Here is a 15,567-nt window from a genome sequence, read left to right on the forward strand (position 1 = left end):
TATAGGGAATATTTCATAAATTTTGAGAATGATCACCTTCTTGATAGGGAATGGCATTAGAGTATGTGGCCTTTCCATTCTCGTAATGAATAACACATGGTGTCTTATGTTATCATCTTGAATCGGTGACTTTATTTCATCGGGCCACGGAGGCATATGTACACGTACCTGGTTATAATATCCGGTCAAATGCCGCTGCAAGATAAGTAATTATGTCGTTGGTATAACCTTACCAGTCTACCTTCATATTTGATAACATTTTTATCTGATCATTTCTGTCATGCATGTAGTTATACATATATATATTCGAAATTTTACAGCTTAGAAATCAATATTGTTGTAATTAAAATAATAAAACAGGGTGTATTTTCTTTCAGGTCAAACATAATGCAGTTACTTTGGCGTTGACTGAACTGGTGTCATTATCAAAGTAGATAAGAAAACGTAAAATATATCTTATTTGTTTTTTTATTTGCTTGAACAGATAAGCTTAGTAACACACAGAACGGATTTGAAATGCCACGAAACCTCAGGTGACCTCTTTCGATGTTTCTATTGGCAAAACGAGAGTTTTGTAAATCACAACAAATAAATATAGTCGGCATGAAAGGAATTTGCAGTGTGAGGACCGTTAAATTATTTGAATGTCCCAGATTGTGACCCTGGGCTATTATACTATGTCATTAACTCTAACAGAGTCGAGCGTTCTAGTATCTCTAATAAACATTGACTTCATTGGATTTTTTAAAAAAAAATTTCTATCTATTATTTTGTTACATGCTCGGATCCTTTGTTATTAATCTACACTAGCCATTTAATAATTTTCGAAAGGACGTGTTTACACACCTGTCAGAAAATGATCAAGGCCTCCCGAACGTCCTTGGGTTTTTCCAGACGGATTTTCCTTGCCCCTGCAATAGGGTCGGAAAGTCTCGTTTACTTTCACTTTCGATTTACTACTTCCGGGCAGTAGGCGAAGATGCCGCTTTGTTTTGCTTTCGGCTGTACCCATATGACAGGGTCTAAACGTACTTGCAGTCTGTTTAGATTCCCCACTGATGCCAAGAAGAGGAAGAAATGGATTGATAGATGCAGGTAAATTAAATAAAAAATAAATTATCTTAATAATGAAATGGTGAAAAGCTGTCGATGACCGAGTATTAATGGTAATCATATCACCGTTGTGACAACTTGTGTCCTATACAAACACTTACAGTAATAATTTCATGTAATAAAAAAGTTATATACTATAAAGTATTGCCTATACTGCACTAAAATACAGTGATTCCTTTTTTATATCAAACAATATCTTGCACTGCAGGGCATGTTGCAAACGTGTACCTTTAACAGCTGTTTAACCCAACGATATGTATACCAGCTGTATTTAAAATTAAAATGTCTTCAGCTTGTGTAATATCCTTTACTTTTCAGGAGAGCAGATAGAGAATACAACAGCAATGACAGAATTTGTAGTTGCCATTTTAAAGATGGTAAAAAGGAAAATGGACCTACAATTTTTGTATATAGCAAGAATGTTGACTGCTTTCCTGAAGTTTTGAAACCCAAAAGGTGAATTACAGAATAATGCACATACAGATACTGGTTTCAAATTCATTCCCTTATTATATGTGGCATAGTCTACAATTTTGATCAATTCGTTGTCCCTGTTTATTGATGTATATTTAAGGAGGGGGGGGGGGTAATTAATTAATGTTTCGATGAATATTTTTTTATGTCTCCCCCTGGAAGACATCCAGTTGTTTTCCTTAAAGTTATAGTGGATCTGAGGGTGTAAAATAGTTTGTGAACACTTCTCCAATATGACTTATCAGAGTTCATAATGTCTATATTCCTGCTTTCCGTACCATTCAGTTCATTAAGGGGGAAAAGGTTTCATTTAATAGAGCACTTCCAATTTGGGGTGCTGCCGGGAGACATTGTTTTTCATAAAAACAATCTCTAGTTTTTATATAAAAATGCCCATATAGGTAAGGTAATGTAATATAAAACTTTGAATGAATTTTACAGATGCAAACTTATGGATATCGATACAGAGAGGTCCCTCAATGCAGAACCAAACCATGACCATCCATATGCAGTTGATAATCACACAGTCTCTATAGGTTGTTAAATCATTATCATTATATTCACATTGTAAACATATCATGTATATATCAAACAGATAACTTCTTCAATCTTAGTTGTGATTTTTTCATGAAATGTACTTTAACACTTCAATAATTACATGTTCTTTCACAATTATAGGATTAAACATTCTTTTTAAAGAATTTATCAATGCGTAAACCCTGGACATTTTACTCACAAACTGAAAACTGATTCTTATAATTCCAATTTGTTCCCTGTATTATCAATTTCAAAAATAATTTGAACAGTTTCCCCTCATTATGTTAATTGCTTTCAGGTGCATATGTATAAATCTACATAGCATTTTTGGATTTATTGATGTGTAAATTCTCATTTAGCTTTATCAATCAACAAAACTGTAATAAATAACATTGTAATTTTATAATTATAACATTATCAATTTATGTTTCATACAGATGACTGTGGTGGAGCATGTGCAATGGAAGTACCAATGTCGCAGTTTGAAGCACATGGGAGCAACACTGACCATTGTTATGCTGGTTCACTTCCAAATGCACCCAAAGGTACTAAATGGTTTATAAAATGAATTCAATTTCATTTTTGCTATAGTATCTATCTGTCTGTACAGCAGTCAACACATGTACATTTATTTCAAGTACATGACAGGCAACATAGTGTTTTGATTTCCTTATCAGGATTGTGGATAACCATTCTCCAATATGAGTAATATTTTCTGTGGGCGATTATATATCAAAAATCGCCTCGCTCACATGGTGACCATATCTTCCCCCAAACTTTCCCTTTCAATAAAATGTTATAATAAATGTAGTAATTAGGGCTATATGGACTGTGGATATCGGCCTGGATAGCTCAGTGGTTAGAGCACCTAACAGGGGTCCTGGGTTCGATTCCCGGTCCAGCCAAAGATTTTCTCCTCTCTCCTATACTACACTAACCATAATATGTCATGTCATGTGTAAAGCAGATGCTAAGCATTGGTGATATCAAGCATATAATGTGATCTAGACTAGCCGCATATAAACAGTGTGGTGATTTCAGAACCCTAGAAGAAAAATACAAATATAGACCACAACCCTGATTATGGTTTACTGAGATTGTTGCTTATATTATTTTCAATATGTATAATTACATTTACAGAAAGTGTCACTGAATTGGAGAAAAAAGTGCAAGATCTTCAGAGAGAACTAGAATCTGTTAAACTTAGAAAAAAGGCTTTCTCAATCAGCAACATCATACAAGACCCAGACAAGGTTGGTCATATATATAACAAAGATTATTTAAATAAGCATTCTGAGAGTATTGCATAAGCAATATATGTCCCCTATTGTCGCCCCCCCCCCCCCCCCCCCATTCATTGACAGTTGTAATATTCGAAAGAATGTACATTTAATGTTGTTTGACCTTGAACTGTGGCTTAAAACATTGGCACCAGGTCACCATGTGAAATTAATATGACCAGTAGGGAACTAATTGGTGTTAACCTATTGCAGAAATGCAGCATTAATTCTTGAAAAATTTACCACAATACTAAAATTACACTGTCGCTTTTCTGATCGAAGATTGTCCATCGACTCGTGATCATAAACTTTTCATCTTCTCCAGAACCATTATACCTATTTCAATCACACTGTACAAAGCATCCCTTGATGAAGGGGATTCAAGTTCATTCAATTGAAGGGTCATGCTACATTCAAGGGGAAATAATCAAGAAAAGGCAAATATAGTGGGTCATTTAAAGATCTCAAGAACCATTGGGCCAGAAAAGTTGACATTTATATGAAAGCTTCCCGAAATAGAGTGGATTCATGTTTCTTGCTTTTAACTTTGACCTTGGAGTTTGACCTGCTTTTAAGAAAACCAAACTACTAGTATTCAATATCTCCTGTAGAATTTAAGAAAGAACTTTCATATTTTGTAAATAGATTTCTGATGGCAATATTTTTTGTTTCTTCAACTAAATGTGACCTTGACCTTCCCCAGAACAACAATGTTATGTAAGTTATGCATTTGTATCGAGACATCCCCATGATGTGTGAATTCAGTTTGATTATGTCATGACCCTTTGGGATTAGATTAGGACCACAATATGGCAATGTTTTGGTGGAAAAAACTTTGAAAAATGACAACAGCTGGGCCAAGGTGACTCAGCCCATGGGCTTCTTGTTTCATGCAAGTGTTTAAATTCTTTATGATGGTAAAGCGAAATAAATTAATATGTGTGGTTCTTGTTACACTCCCTTGAAAAATAGAGTAGGAAGGTAGGGACTTTATTAATGATAGATTTTAGATGGAAACACAATTCTCCTTTACTTTCACTTCTTTACCATTTATACATGTATATGGTGTGATATATATATATATATATATATATATATATATATATATATATATATATATAAATGGTAGGGATCACTCTAGTTTCGGCAACTCTTTTATATAAATATATATTTCAAATAAATAGATAAGTACAGAAAAAAATCTGTGCATGTTTTTGAATATGAAAGTTGGAAATGATATTTCAACCAGAGTCCGCATGATGTTAGATGGCCTGTATTAAGTGTTTACAGCTTAGCATTTTAGCGGTATCTATATATTGGCTATGAATGAACTTACAGTCAAGCTTCACCTGAAGGAAATTGGGTCTAAACCCTATAAGTATAGTGGTATATATTATGCACCCCTAGGGACAGTTGGGTAGCTGGAACCACACATTTTTTTTTATTTGGCCTAATAATAGTATTCCTTTCCACAATTATAAATTGCTGTTATTTTGTTTCAGATGCTGCTATACACATCGTTTCCATCGGATGTGTTTAACGTGTTGGTGGCTATGTTAGAGAGAATGGGTCCATTTAACTATTATAGTGGTTGGACGGTACAGGGATTGAGTATTTGTGATCAACTTCTCTTAACTCTGATGAAATTGCGTCTTAATCTCAGGGACCTCGATTTAGCAGAGAGATTTAATATCAGCAAATCTACAGTATCAAACATTTTTAACACCTTTGTTGCAGCTCTGCACGAAATCTTATTTGATGGCATTTTGAATGTAGTTGGAATACCTTCCCAGTTAAAATGTAAAGGATCACTGCCCAAATCTTTCGAAGACTTTTCATCTGCAAGAATAGCTATGGATGCAACAGAAATAACACAGGATGTTCCATCCAATATGAACAACCAGTCAGTATCTTATAGCAACTACAAAAGTCGACACACAGTGAAGGCCGTCACTTGTGTAGCACCAAATGGTGCTTTGGTCTATAGTTCAGATCTTTATCCTGGATCCACTTCTGATGCTGCTATTGTCGACCACTGTAGTGTATTAGATCAGTTGAAAGCAGGGGATATGATACTAGCAGATAAGGGATTTAACATTTTCGACAAACTGCCTTCAGGTGTTACGTTAAACATTCCACCTTTTCTTTCTTCAAAGTCCCATTTTACTAAAGAGGAAGCACAGCTCTGTTACAAGATTGGGAGAAGTAGGATACACATTGAGCGTGCAAATGAAAGAATCAAGAACTATAGTATTCTAAACCATATACCGTCACAATACAGACACCTATCTACTAAAATGTTTCAACTCTGTGTGGCATTGGTAAATTTACAGTCTCCTCTATTGAAGGAAATTGCAGACAAATATGAAATTAATAATGTGTAGTGCAATTTATTTCAGATACATGTATTAAGGGGGAATGCTACACCAGAGAAATTTTATGTGAATATAAAGTGTAGGATATGTACAACAATATTTTTATATTGAAAACTTTCAAATTTAATTTACCTACTGAGCTACTCAGTTAGGCGATTTAATCTTAAGCAATAGGATTGATTGATTGATGTTTTGATTTTGAGCGCGATGCTCTAACCACTTGCCCATGAAGACGAATATTGCTGATATTTATTTAAAAGGGTGTCAACCATTATGATGATGTAGTATACCTTTTTAATGTGTCCTGGAACTCTACTGCTGAAATAATCTAAGATTCTTCTTACTCTTACCCCAGCTTATATTTTTCTGACATGTATATGGGATTAGGTTTGTATTGATACATCACTTGTCTTTTCCCATCTTTATAGAAATTTATGAACTGTAATATTTTAAATTCTTCAATTGTTCCTTGGAAATTGTTTATAAGACTGGGAATTTTAAAGACTTGGATAATTTGATGCTATGCATCCAATCTAGATCTTGTTGTGAACTGTCAACTTGCATGTAAATTTGAACAATTTGATGTGTAACATAATTACTAGTGTAAAGAAAATTGTCAACATATGATACATGTATTTATTTGTTATACATGGATTTTTTTGTTGCACACATAAATTAATTTCAATACTGTATTATAAGTTTTCATCTCATGTCTTGATGAAGGTCTCATTTTTAGCCGAGTTGCAACGAAGTTCAACTCGGCTATTGGTTTGGTGATGCGGGCGGGCATCAACAATTGGTTTCCGGATAACTCGAATAAAGTGCACCGCCACGGCACATGATACGCCCGTCACATATTGTTAACAGTATAAATTGTACCCATTAAAACATTTTTTTTTATATCACCTTAATTAAATGTCACAGTGACCTTAAAGTAGGATGCGACACACCTTCTACCTAAGATGCATTAGTTGACCAATTTTGGTGATTCTAGGTCTAATAGTTTTCAAGTTATGAGCCGGACAAGTTTTTGCCATATATGGCCATATCTTCTTAATGAAAAGTCACAGTGACCTGGTTTTAATGTGCGACACACCTTCTACCCAAGATGTATCTACAGACAAAGTTTGATGATTCTAGGCCTTGTAGTATTTAAGTTACGGGTCGGACACGAAAAAGCTAACAGACGGACGGACATGAACGCCATACCATAATACGTCCCGTCTTAAGACGGGCGTATAAAAACTTACAATCTAATCAAATGAAACTTTGAAACAATGTATCCCATGCAACTCGGCTCATGCACCCCTGGGTGCATACATTTATTTTTAATGCTAAAAAGCAAATATTTTTCATAATCTTTACTTTATATTTCCCAAGCAATGAAAACAGATCGAAGCAGGTATGCCTTGTTCATAACTCATTCACAGGCCACAAATGACAAATTTTGCTTTAGAATTGTTAAGTAAACCTTATATTTTGGCATCTACTTATTTAAATGAGGTAGGCTTTGACCAAATTGAAAGTCACAAAGAGTCCAATCATACCTCATGCACTTAAGTTTTTTTCTCTACCTCGTTTGTATGAAACGTTTTCCCCAATTTCAAGCAAATGTCACTATCATTTCCCAATTGAAAAGGCCCAAGCCCTTGATATCAAGACATAAAAAAACCTGTGTGTGGATGGGAAATGTAAGAAAATACAAATATCTTTCAAGCTTGTTATTACACAGATGGTAAAAAATCATTGAAATAGAATTCGATCATATTTGTCAAGTTTGACTGCCACAACTCATCTCGAAGAATTCGAATCACTGCCATATCCACTGGTGTCCACACCACGAAATCACAGCAAGTAGTGCCTGTAAGGTAAAGTTGACCTTGAATTTGATGCCAATAGTCATGGCGCTCCTTCAGATTCAGGGTTCCTGCAGAATTGCACTCTGGAAAAAAAATGAAAAACTGACATCTAGCAATCCTTCATGATTATTATTTTAGACCATTATACATCCTAGAAAAATGAGAACTTACACAGGATGAAACTTACTACACCAAAGGAATTTGATATCAATGATGTGGTGGATATGTACAACAATATTTTGAAATTTAAAACTATTAAATTTACATATACTTCATTGGTCAAAAACGCAGTTTTAGTAAAAAGTAATCTGGGGGAAAACTTAAAACCCCTGGTGGACTCGAGCCTGTGACCTACAGTTCAACAGTCGACATGGTAACTTGCATTGTAACTTAGGTAGGTAATTTATTCTTTAAAAAAATGAACTGATATTTATGTTTAAAGACATCTGCCTGAGAATGTAGTACCTCCTTTTAAGGAAACATTGTCATTAAAATCTTATCCATTACTTACCCAGATAAAAAGCTTTCAAGTTGGCACAGGCATCCTTAATGGCCATCCCTTTAGCGGAAAAGGGGCATTTCACTTCAATGATATCTGGTGATATACATCCAGCTACTTTTCCTTGAAGATGGAACTTCTGGAGTTTAGGATATCCTTGGACAAATCCATCGGGAGAGGCACCAAGAACTCCAGATTCATGAAGCCATATGCCTATAAATACAAATAATGATTATTAAATAAATTTGACCAAATTGTACATACATGTACTAAAGCAGAGTTTCAGCTTCGTATATAATAGATTCCATAATGATATTGACTTTTATTTCAAAATAAGAAAATTTAATTTAATTTAATTAATTAATTTAATATGAAACTTAAGCAAGAGTATTCTTTTCTTCTAAAATCGATATCTATAGTTGCATGTAAATGGTATCATAACTCGCACAAATATATCAAGATACCTGTTTGCACTACTGTGACGTCCCCTGCTTTGCAATATTCTGCTATTGCAACACTCTCATGGTTTATACCCCACTGGATGGAGGCTCTCTTCTCCAAGTTGTAGGCACTTAGAAGCCTTTTCTTCAGCGAATTAGTCAACCTGATGAGAAAAAAATGGATGAGGTTATTAACTGTACTATCAATTGGACAATGAATATATATTTAACACTTTAAATCACATGCACTAACATCAAGTGTATTTAATGCAATGTTTATATACGATAATACATTTGAGGGATTTCTAGGAAGTCAATATAGACTAATAGTTTTTTTAACTAAAATAATCTGAGATGCAAATATCAAAGTACTTAAGTAAAGTAAATGTAAAGTTTACCTGTTGCGCTTTGTAGCTGCTATGATTTGACCAAAATTAGAGGCAGTAAATCGAAGTTTCCGTACTGCTGCCCATACAGCATTTTCTCTTTGGCCAGTGGTCAGAAAGGCTGTATGAATAACCTTGTCAGGTGATACCGCAAGCTGCTGTCTCAGCCATGGAAGAGGCTCCTTTGCTTCGAGGTACTCCTGACATGTGATAAGGTCTTCAACTGTTGGCACAGGTGGTGCCTCAACCTCTGGTTCCTTGGAGAGAATCCAGTGCATAGCTTTAAAGAAAAAACACCTCAAATTAAATGCATATTTAGATACATGAGATATATTATCAAAGACAGGACAATACTGAATAGCACAATATTGTGCAACATACTTTACTTCCACAGTGCATATAATATTGCTAACCCTGGTACCAGTATACTAATTGCATTACTCTCTTGGTGTAAATCAATTAAACAAGTGGAAACAATAAACTTGCATCTAAAAGTACCTGTACTCGGAAATTGACCGAGCTCTCATATTAGATCAAAATATTCAATGCCATTTGTTTCAAATGAAACAAAGATGAATATTTAGACCTAGTATAATTTAATAAGTTTCATTAGTACAATATTCACAAAAATCATTTTTGAGCACTGACCATTTAGGCCTCTGTATCTGGACTAGACAAAAGAGAAATTCAGACACACAGTTTTGAAAAGAGCTTTAAAGAGAAGAAGAGTTCAAGTGTATATTAATACACTTGTAGCTTTAGTTAATATTAGTTCAAGTGTGATAAAAACACTATCTTATTAATTCTGATTACAATCATTACTCCAAATCAATATATATGTGAATTATAATTTGATGAAAAGCACAGGTCTGGCAGTCTTTGCATTAGTAATAATTTTACAAGCCCAACCTCAATTTCACTAGACTGATATGTACTGTATGTAACAATAATTGTCTTTCTAATATGTACAATGACTTTCACTGGCCAAAAATTTAAATAATTGTTGCATCTGTCATCAGTAATTTTAAAATTTCAATAACAATCCAATTTCAACACAACTGTAAAGGAAAATCAATTAAACCAATTTAACTCCTTAAAAACAACAAGAAAATCAACTGTTGACAACAAAAAACATTTTTTCAGAACAATGAAAACAACCTGTATACCGCCCCAACTGTCCAAGTTGATTATGTAAAAATAATCTATCCTCATCAGCTACTACTCGTTTTAGTGCTCTGATTATATAGGGAAATCATGCAAACTTAAGTAATTTTGTTTCCGTTCATTAATCATTACGCAAAATTGCAAACCAACATTTTTATCCTTCACAAAATATGAGTTGTCTTTAAAGATGCATAGCTTTGACAAATATTGATAGCCATGATAACAATTTTGGAGCAGGTACCTGTAGTTAGGTTGATTTGATGGATACAGCTCCTGCATTGTCATTGTAGTCTTTGGTCCAGCCGATTTTGGATGTTTAATCCAGCTACACTTCACGTCAGTTTTTGTTGCCCTTTTGTAACTGTAACAAATACATGTATACATTTATTGCTGTCATCATTTATATAGTTCAGAGGGAAACCCAGATATGAAAAACTTCCAATAAATCAGTATCACATTAAATAATGCAAATGGTGAATTTAAAATTAACTATTTACCATTACAAGTGAAATCTGCATGCAATTGATAAATAAAACACATTTAGAAAGCATTTTGGTTATTCGGTTCTACAGCTGTTCTATGCAAATGTAAATCAAACATACCCAAATAACAGTGTTGCTGCTACATGGTGACACTTGAATTCCCCCATCGGACATTCACATGACGCATCTTTTACAACGCCATTGTCATTTTCTTCCAGAAATACCTGCTCATAAAAGTTTTGATGTGTATCTAATAACACGATTGAATAAATCAACAATAAATACAATATGTAATTAAATTTAGTAAATATATTGGTTTAACTTCCCTGACAAGCAGTGTTGTCAAACGGCATGGCCATGCCATGCCCAGGGGAATATTTTCCCATTATATTTACATGGTAAGCTCAATGTTTGCTCCACCATATTGTTCAGGTTCAGATGTGAACATGCATACAGTGCGCTGGACATATGCATACACTAAAATTCATTGACAATTCTTCAATTTTGGCTCATAACTTTTGATTTTCATATATTATCAATGCAATTTTTTGTTTCAGCTGCTACCAGTTAATTTATGATCATTACTGTACGAAGATTAAGTGTAATTGCCTACGATGACTATATAGTATGCCTTGAATAGATAAATTGCTTATATTTAAAAGATTCCGCTTAACTGACATTGAACTGTTATGGTTACACTGTTAAACAAAAGTCAAAACTTACCTGAACTTTGTAAGAAGTATCTCGCATTGACGCTTGCACTGACGAATTAACAACCCGCAATTCCCGGTCGAAAACGAAACGTAACACTCTATCACTTTCCACCGCTGCCTCACTCTTTTTTGTAAGTTTACTTTGACCGTTTACGTAATTTGCCCAGTATGTTATTGATAAAGCCATAATGGGTTACTGCCCGGAAGTGAATTTTATCGCGCTTTCTCGCAGGTCACGTGCCGAGACTTTCCGACCCTATGACTTCATTGCATTTTCCGATCGTCCTCTGTGATTATCTCGGGTTTTTCCATTGACGTCATTGGGTTTTCCGTTCTACCTCATCCTACCATGTCATTTGTCTATTCTCCGTTAAGTAGGTCAGGGTCACTCTATTTTGAGATTTGTTACTATTTTTAGAAATTGTATTTTTAGATTGATTAATTACCCACGCTAAACAGCCGCCTATACTATTTACCCTACGGCTTTCCATAACTATGTATACCAAAATAGATTGTTATACTAGTATATGCATGTATATGGGAGAGAGTGTTCTAAGTTTTTAAAAAAGAAACAAAAGTGTGCTCAATCCCTTTGTAAATTCAGTTACAATAAAATATGTTCAAACCAAACCAATTTCAAATTGATCAATCAGAGACCTAGACTAGAATACAATAACAATTAATCATTTTGATTTATACCGTACATGTAATTTGTTTTCCGCATGTATTTTACACTCAATACAAAATCATTCAAGAAATCCAACATGCAATAGTTAACGATGATAAAACAATCATACTCACCAGAAGTGCACTTCACACAAAGCAACACAGCAAACAGGACGTTGTAAATTGATAAATCCATGATTTCCGAATCACTAACTGAAAAAAATGTTCACAACTGTTGTGGAATATTATTATTTTTGTAACATTTACGTTCATTAAAAACCATAAAAAAATTTCGATGCAAAGGGATTTTTCCTGAAGATTCGCGTGGCACTAACTTCTTAATAAACGTTACGCTGTTAAAATACCCGGGTTGTTTTTATATATTATGATTTCTCAAGATAACGAATCCATAAGATTTTGAAGTATACGAAACCGAAATAAATGAATATATGGGATTGTCCTGAATTACATGTGCATTATATTCTATTAGATGGTAAAATACCCGTTTACTGTGGTAATCGTATGGGGTTCCAATAATTATCAGATGTACCGGATCACTTCTAGTATACCGGTCCCCAAAATATGCCGTTGAAATGTGTGCCGCCGAAGGCGGTTTAGTATATATATATATATATACGATCACGTTAGCGAAAGTTAGTTCAAAAGATCAGTAAAAAAAACGAAATGAAAAAATAATGCAAGAAGACGTACAATTTTTGCCGCAAAATTAATGGAATCCGTTGTTGAGCAAAATGGTCACGTGCGCTTTGTATACGTAATTCACATGAATATTCGTATGTTACGAGGTCACTGGTGTTGATGTAGCCAAACTGAACAGATGATTTACGATGAAATGCCCCCAACACTGAAAGAATTTTTTTTAGTTGTGCTGATGTTAGAGAGTTGATTCACTGTTTAATAGGATTATCTGTTTTAATAAATTTGGACGGCAAAATCTGTGGCAGCTGTGAAAACGGAAAATTTGGATTAAGAAAGGATTCGTCATATTCAAGCGACGGATTTGTATGGAGATGTTCTAACAAAACCTGCAACAAAAACATTTCCATCAGGACTGGTAGCTGGTTCGAAAAGCACAAATTAACGCTGGAAAAAGTTATGTTAATAACATATTTCTGGGTATACAAAGCTAGTGAAAGTTTCGTGAGACACGAACTTGAAATTGAATGTCAAACTGTTGTTGATTGGTATAATTATTCCAGAGAAGTTTGTACCTGCATTTTAGAAAAGAATTCAGAAAAAAATGGGAGGAATGGGAAAATTTGTTGAAATTGACGAAAGTAAATTTGGTAAAATAAAATTTCACAAGGGACGGAAAGTTGACGGTGCCTGGGTCTTTGGTGGGGTTGAAAGGGAAACAAACAGGTGCTTTTTTACAACAGTGGTAGATCGAACACAAGAAACTCTTCTTGAAATAATAAAAGCCAATATACAGCCCGGTACAACTATAATTAGCTATTGCTGGAAAGCTTATGATATTCTTGATAAAGAAGGGTTCGAACATTATTGCTTATTTCATTTGATACTTCAAGAATACCTTTGTTATGAAACTCTTGATTTAAAAATGGTTGATTTGAGGATCAAAGATCAAGATCACTTAATATAAAACACTGTAGACATTTTTTCTTTGCTTGATAGGTTGACTTCACATACAGCTTTATTGTGAATAGAGAAAAAAAAATTGCTGATATTTTGGGGTCAAAAGGGTAAGTAATATAATAGCCCACATTGTGAGGGGTGGCTCACCTAGTTTATTTTTATTAAATGACTCTCATGCAATAAATAAGTACCTGAAGTTTTACACACTGATATCTTGTAGAAAGATTTCTCCTCTATACATATCAATCATAAAGTATTTTCCTGAATGTTATTTATTGTCACAGGGTGTTCTATGTTTTCATAATAAATGGTTTACACAGAATGGAAACAATGAGAAAGATTCTGGCTGATAATGGAAATCACACACACACACACACACACACACACACACATATATATATATATATATATATATATATATATATATATATAGTTTTATATAGTTTTTCATTTGTACTATATTAAACTTCAAAAATCTGAAATTCACCCAAGTTTCAGGTTAGTTTGAGCATTGCGGAAACCAATAGTAAACACAGGCTACAATTTCCGCTAAACTAAAACTTGACGGAAACTATATAATCATTTATGCATTGCGGAAACCGTACAGAAAACATTAACTTCAGGTTTCCGCAGACTGAAACTTGACAGAAACTTGCGGAAACTATATAATCGTTTACGCACTGCAGAAACCATACAGGAAACCTCTACATCAGGTTTCCTGAAGATTTCCATATGGTTTCAGTTTTGCGGAAACTAGTATTTTCGTCCAGTGCATACTTAAAACATTGTCATTTAAGGTAGAGACGGATAGCAACCACGTGATCAGTAAAAATCGTGTATATTCACGTGAATTTATTTTCCGGAATTCCGTACACCGTCATAGAGTAGTTGAAAAACATAAAGGGGTTCCGAAAGTACAAGTTATTGCTGTGACTGACTCGATGATTGAGGGGGTCGTCTCGACGAAAGATAGAGACAGTTGGCCATAGTTTAGATTAGGAATACGTCAATGTAATAATAGTGGACCAAATGTTTCGTCCGTGCAGAATGGCACTTTTTACCTCACGACCATGCATAGCTGCGCTACGTAAACAATTTTACAAAGTTGTTGATGTAGCGTGATCGTGATGTCCGACTCCGAGTGCTGCGAGTTTCAATACTGTTTATGTAGTCATTGAGAGTTTAAACAAAGTTTCTTCTGAGAAGAGGAATTCGATGGATGCATTCAACGTGGACAACGAGATTATAATTTCGTTTGGTAAGTGAAAAAAATATGGCAAATTAAATTTGTATTCAACCCACTTTTCCTCTGCTATTTCACAACATGATTTTATAATAACATCTATAAACACACAACTTGGAGATGTTTCATTTTCTTTGCATTTATATATTCCATATGTGCCCAAAATATAACTCCTACAAGCTCATGTAATTGTAAATGGATATCATGTATATGCCACATTTAAAAAAATAGGGCTCTCACAGGTTTTTTTTTTGGGGGGGGGGGGGGGGGGTTGCACTAAATTTCTATTTGGTATACATGATAGTACTTATAGTATCTTGAAATTTCATTGACCTAAGAGATATTTCAAATCTGGGATTTCATGTTTCACACAAGCATGCAAGTCTACAATTTAAAATATTAATATTTTGTAAAATCACAAGCCCCCTCATAGGCAAATGTATGTATTGTATGAACATAAGATATGTATGTCCTTCTCTTGACCCACACTTGGTAAAGGAGACATGTCTGATAAATCTAGAGTTGACTTGTTTTGATATTATTAGAATGAACTGGCAGTTTATCGTATGAAAACATATCTGTCATCTCATATTGCAATATGATAATCATGATGTTTATTCACCTCATTAAGGGGGGGGGGGGGGGGGGGGGGTTATGGGGTATGTACAGTTTAAATAGAAGTTAGCTATAACAATATAAAGTAAATAACAATCATTCAG

General features: G+C 34.3%; 3 protein-coding genes across 5 annotated transcripts in view; 1 reads left to right on the plus strand and 2 right to left on the minus strand.

Moving 5' to 3' along the window:
* The window catches only part of LOC130047932 (scavenger receptor class F member 2-like), a 53,172-nt gene extending 40,313 nt beyond the window's left edge, over positions 1-12,859 (minus strand). Inside the window, exons 1-2 of one of the 2 annotated variants that reach the window (XM_056143738.1) lie at positions 12,700-12,859; positions 12,124-12,201 (exon numbers count right to left, since the gene is read on the minus strand). In XM_056143738.1, coding sequence (XP_055999713.1) covers positions 12,124-12,184 — 61 coding nt within the window. In that variant the 5' untranslated portion in view covers positions 12,185-12,201; positions 12,700-12,859. The remainder of the gene's footprint in view (positions 1-12,123; positions 12,202-12,699) is intronic. The other variant, XM_056143737.1, reaches the window with a different exon arrangement.
* LOC125649237 (uncharacterized) lies at positions 958-6,471 on the plus strand. The gene is made up of 6 exons (XM_056143733.1): positions 958-1,095; positions 1,432-1,569; positions 2,029-2,123; positions 2,562-2,669; positions 3,265-3,377; positions 4,907-6,471. Exons 1-6 carry the CDS (start codon positions 980-982, stop codon positions 5,786-5,788), a joined length of 1,452 nt encoding a protein of 483 aa, XP_055999708.1. The 5' UTR covers positions 958-979; the 3' UTR covers positions 5,789-6,471.
* On the minus strand, positions 6,402-12,091 carry LOC125649240 (uncharacterized). 2 transcript variants are annotated; one of them, XM_048876601.2, is made up of 7 exons: positions 11,333-12,091; positions 10,730-10,833; positions 10,369-10,488; positions 8,976-9,125; positions 8,602-8,741; positions 8,150-8,350; positions 6,402-7,721 (listed from the first exon to the last, which is right to left on the minus strand). In XM_048876601.2, exons 1-7 carry the CDS (start codon positions 11,507-11,509, stop codon positions 7,504-7,506), a joined length of 1,110 nt encoding a protein of 369 aa, XP_048732558.1. In that variant the 5' UTR covers positions 11,510-12,091; the 3' UTR covers positions 6,402-7,503. The 2 variants fall into 2 exon arrangements, with proteins under 2 accessions (XP_048732558.1, XP_048732557.1); XM_048876600.2 differs by lacking the exon at positions 11,333-12,091 and having other exon boundaries at positions 8,976-9,243; positions 10,730-10,742.
* Positions 12,860-15,567: the final 2,708 nt, after the last annotated feature.

The sequence above is a fragment of the Ostrea edulis genome, chromosome 7 (genome assembly GCF_947568905.1).
Source record: "Ostrea edulis chromosome 7, xbOstEdul1.1, whole genome shotgun sequence".
In the NCBI taxonomy this organism is placed as follows: Eukaryota; Metazoa; Mollusca; class Bivalvia; order Ostreida; family Ostreidae; genus Ostrea; species Ostrea edulis.

Bases quoted from the DNA above. Each gene is read 5' to 3' on its own strand.
- LOC125649237 (XM_056143733.1), top strand. From the start codon at position 980: ATGCCGCTTTGTTTTGCTTTCGGCTGTACCCATATGACAGGGTCTAAA. The intron at 1,570-2,028 runs GTGAATTACAGA...TGAATTTTACAG, and splicing joins GAAGTTTTGAAACCCAAAAG to ATGCAAACTTATGGATATCG. The intron at 3,378-4,906 runs GTTGGTCATATA...ATTTTGTTTCAG, and splicing joins TCATACAAGACCCAGACAAG to ATGCTGCTATACACATCGTT.
- LOC125649240 (XM_048876601.2), bottom strand. From the start codon at position 11,509: ATGGCTTTATCAATAACATACTGGGCAAATTACGTAAACGGTCAAAGT. The intron at 9,126-10,368 runs GTACCTGCTCCA...TCCATGGCTGAG, and splicing joins TCAAATCAACCTAACTACAG to ACAGCAGCTTGCGGTATCAC. The intron at 8,351-8,601 runs GTATCTTGATAT...TTGTATTTATAG, and splicing joins CGTCACAGTAGTGCAAACAG to GCATATGGCTTCATGAATCT.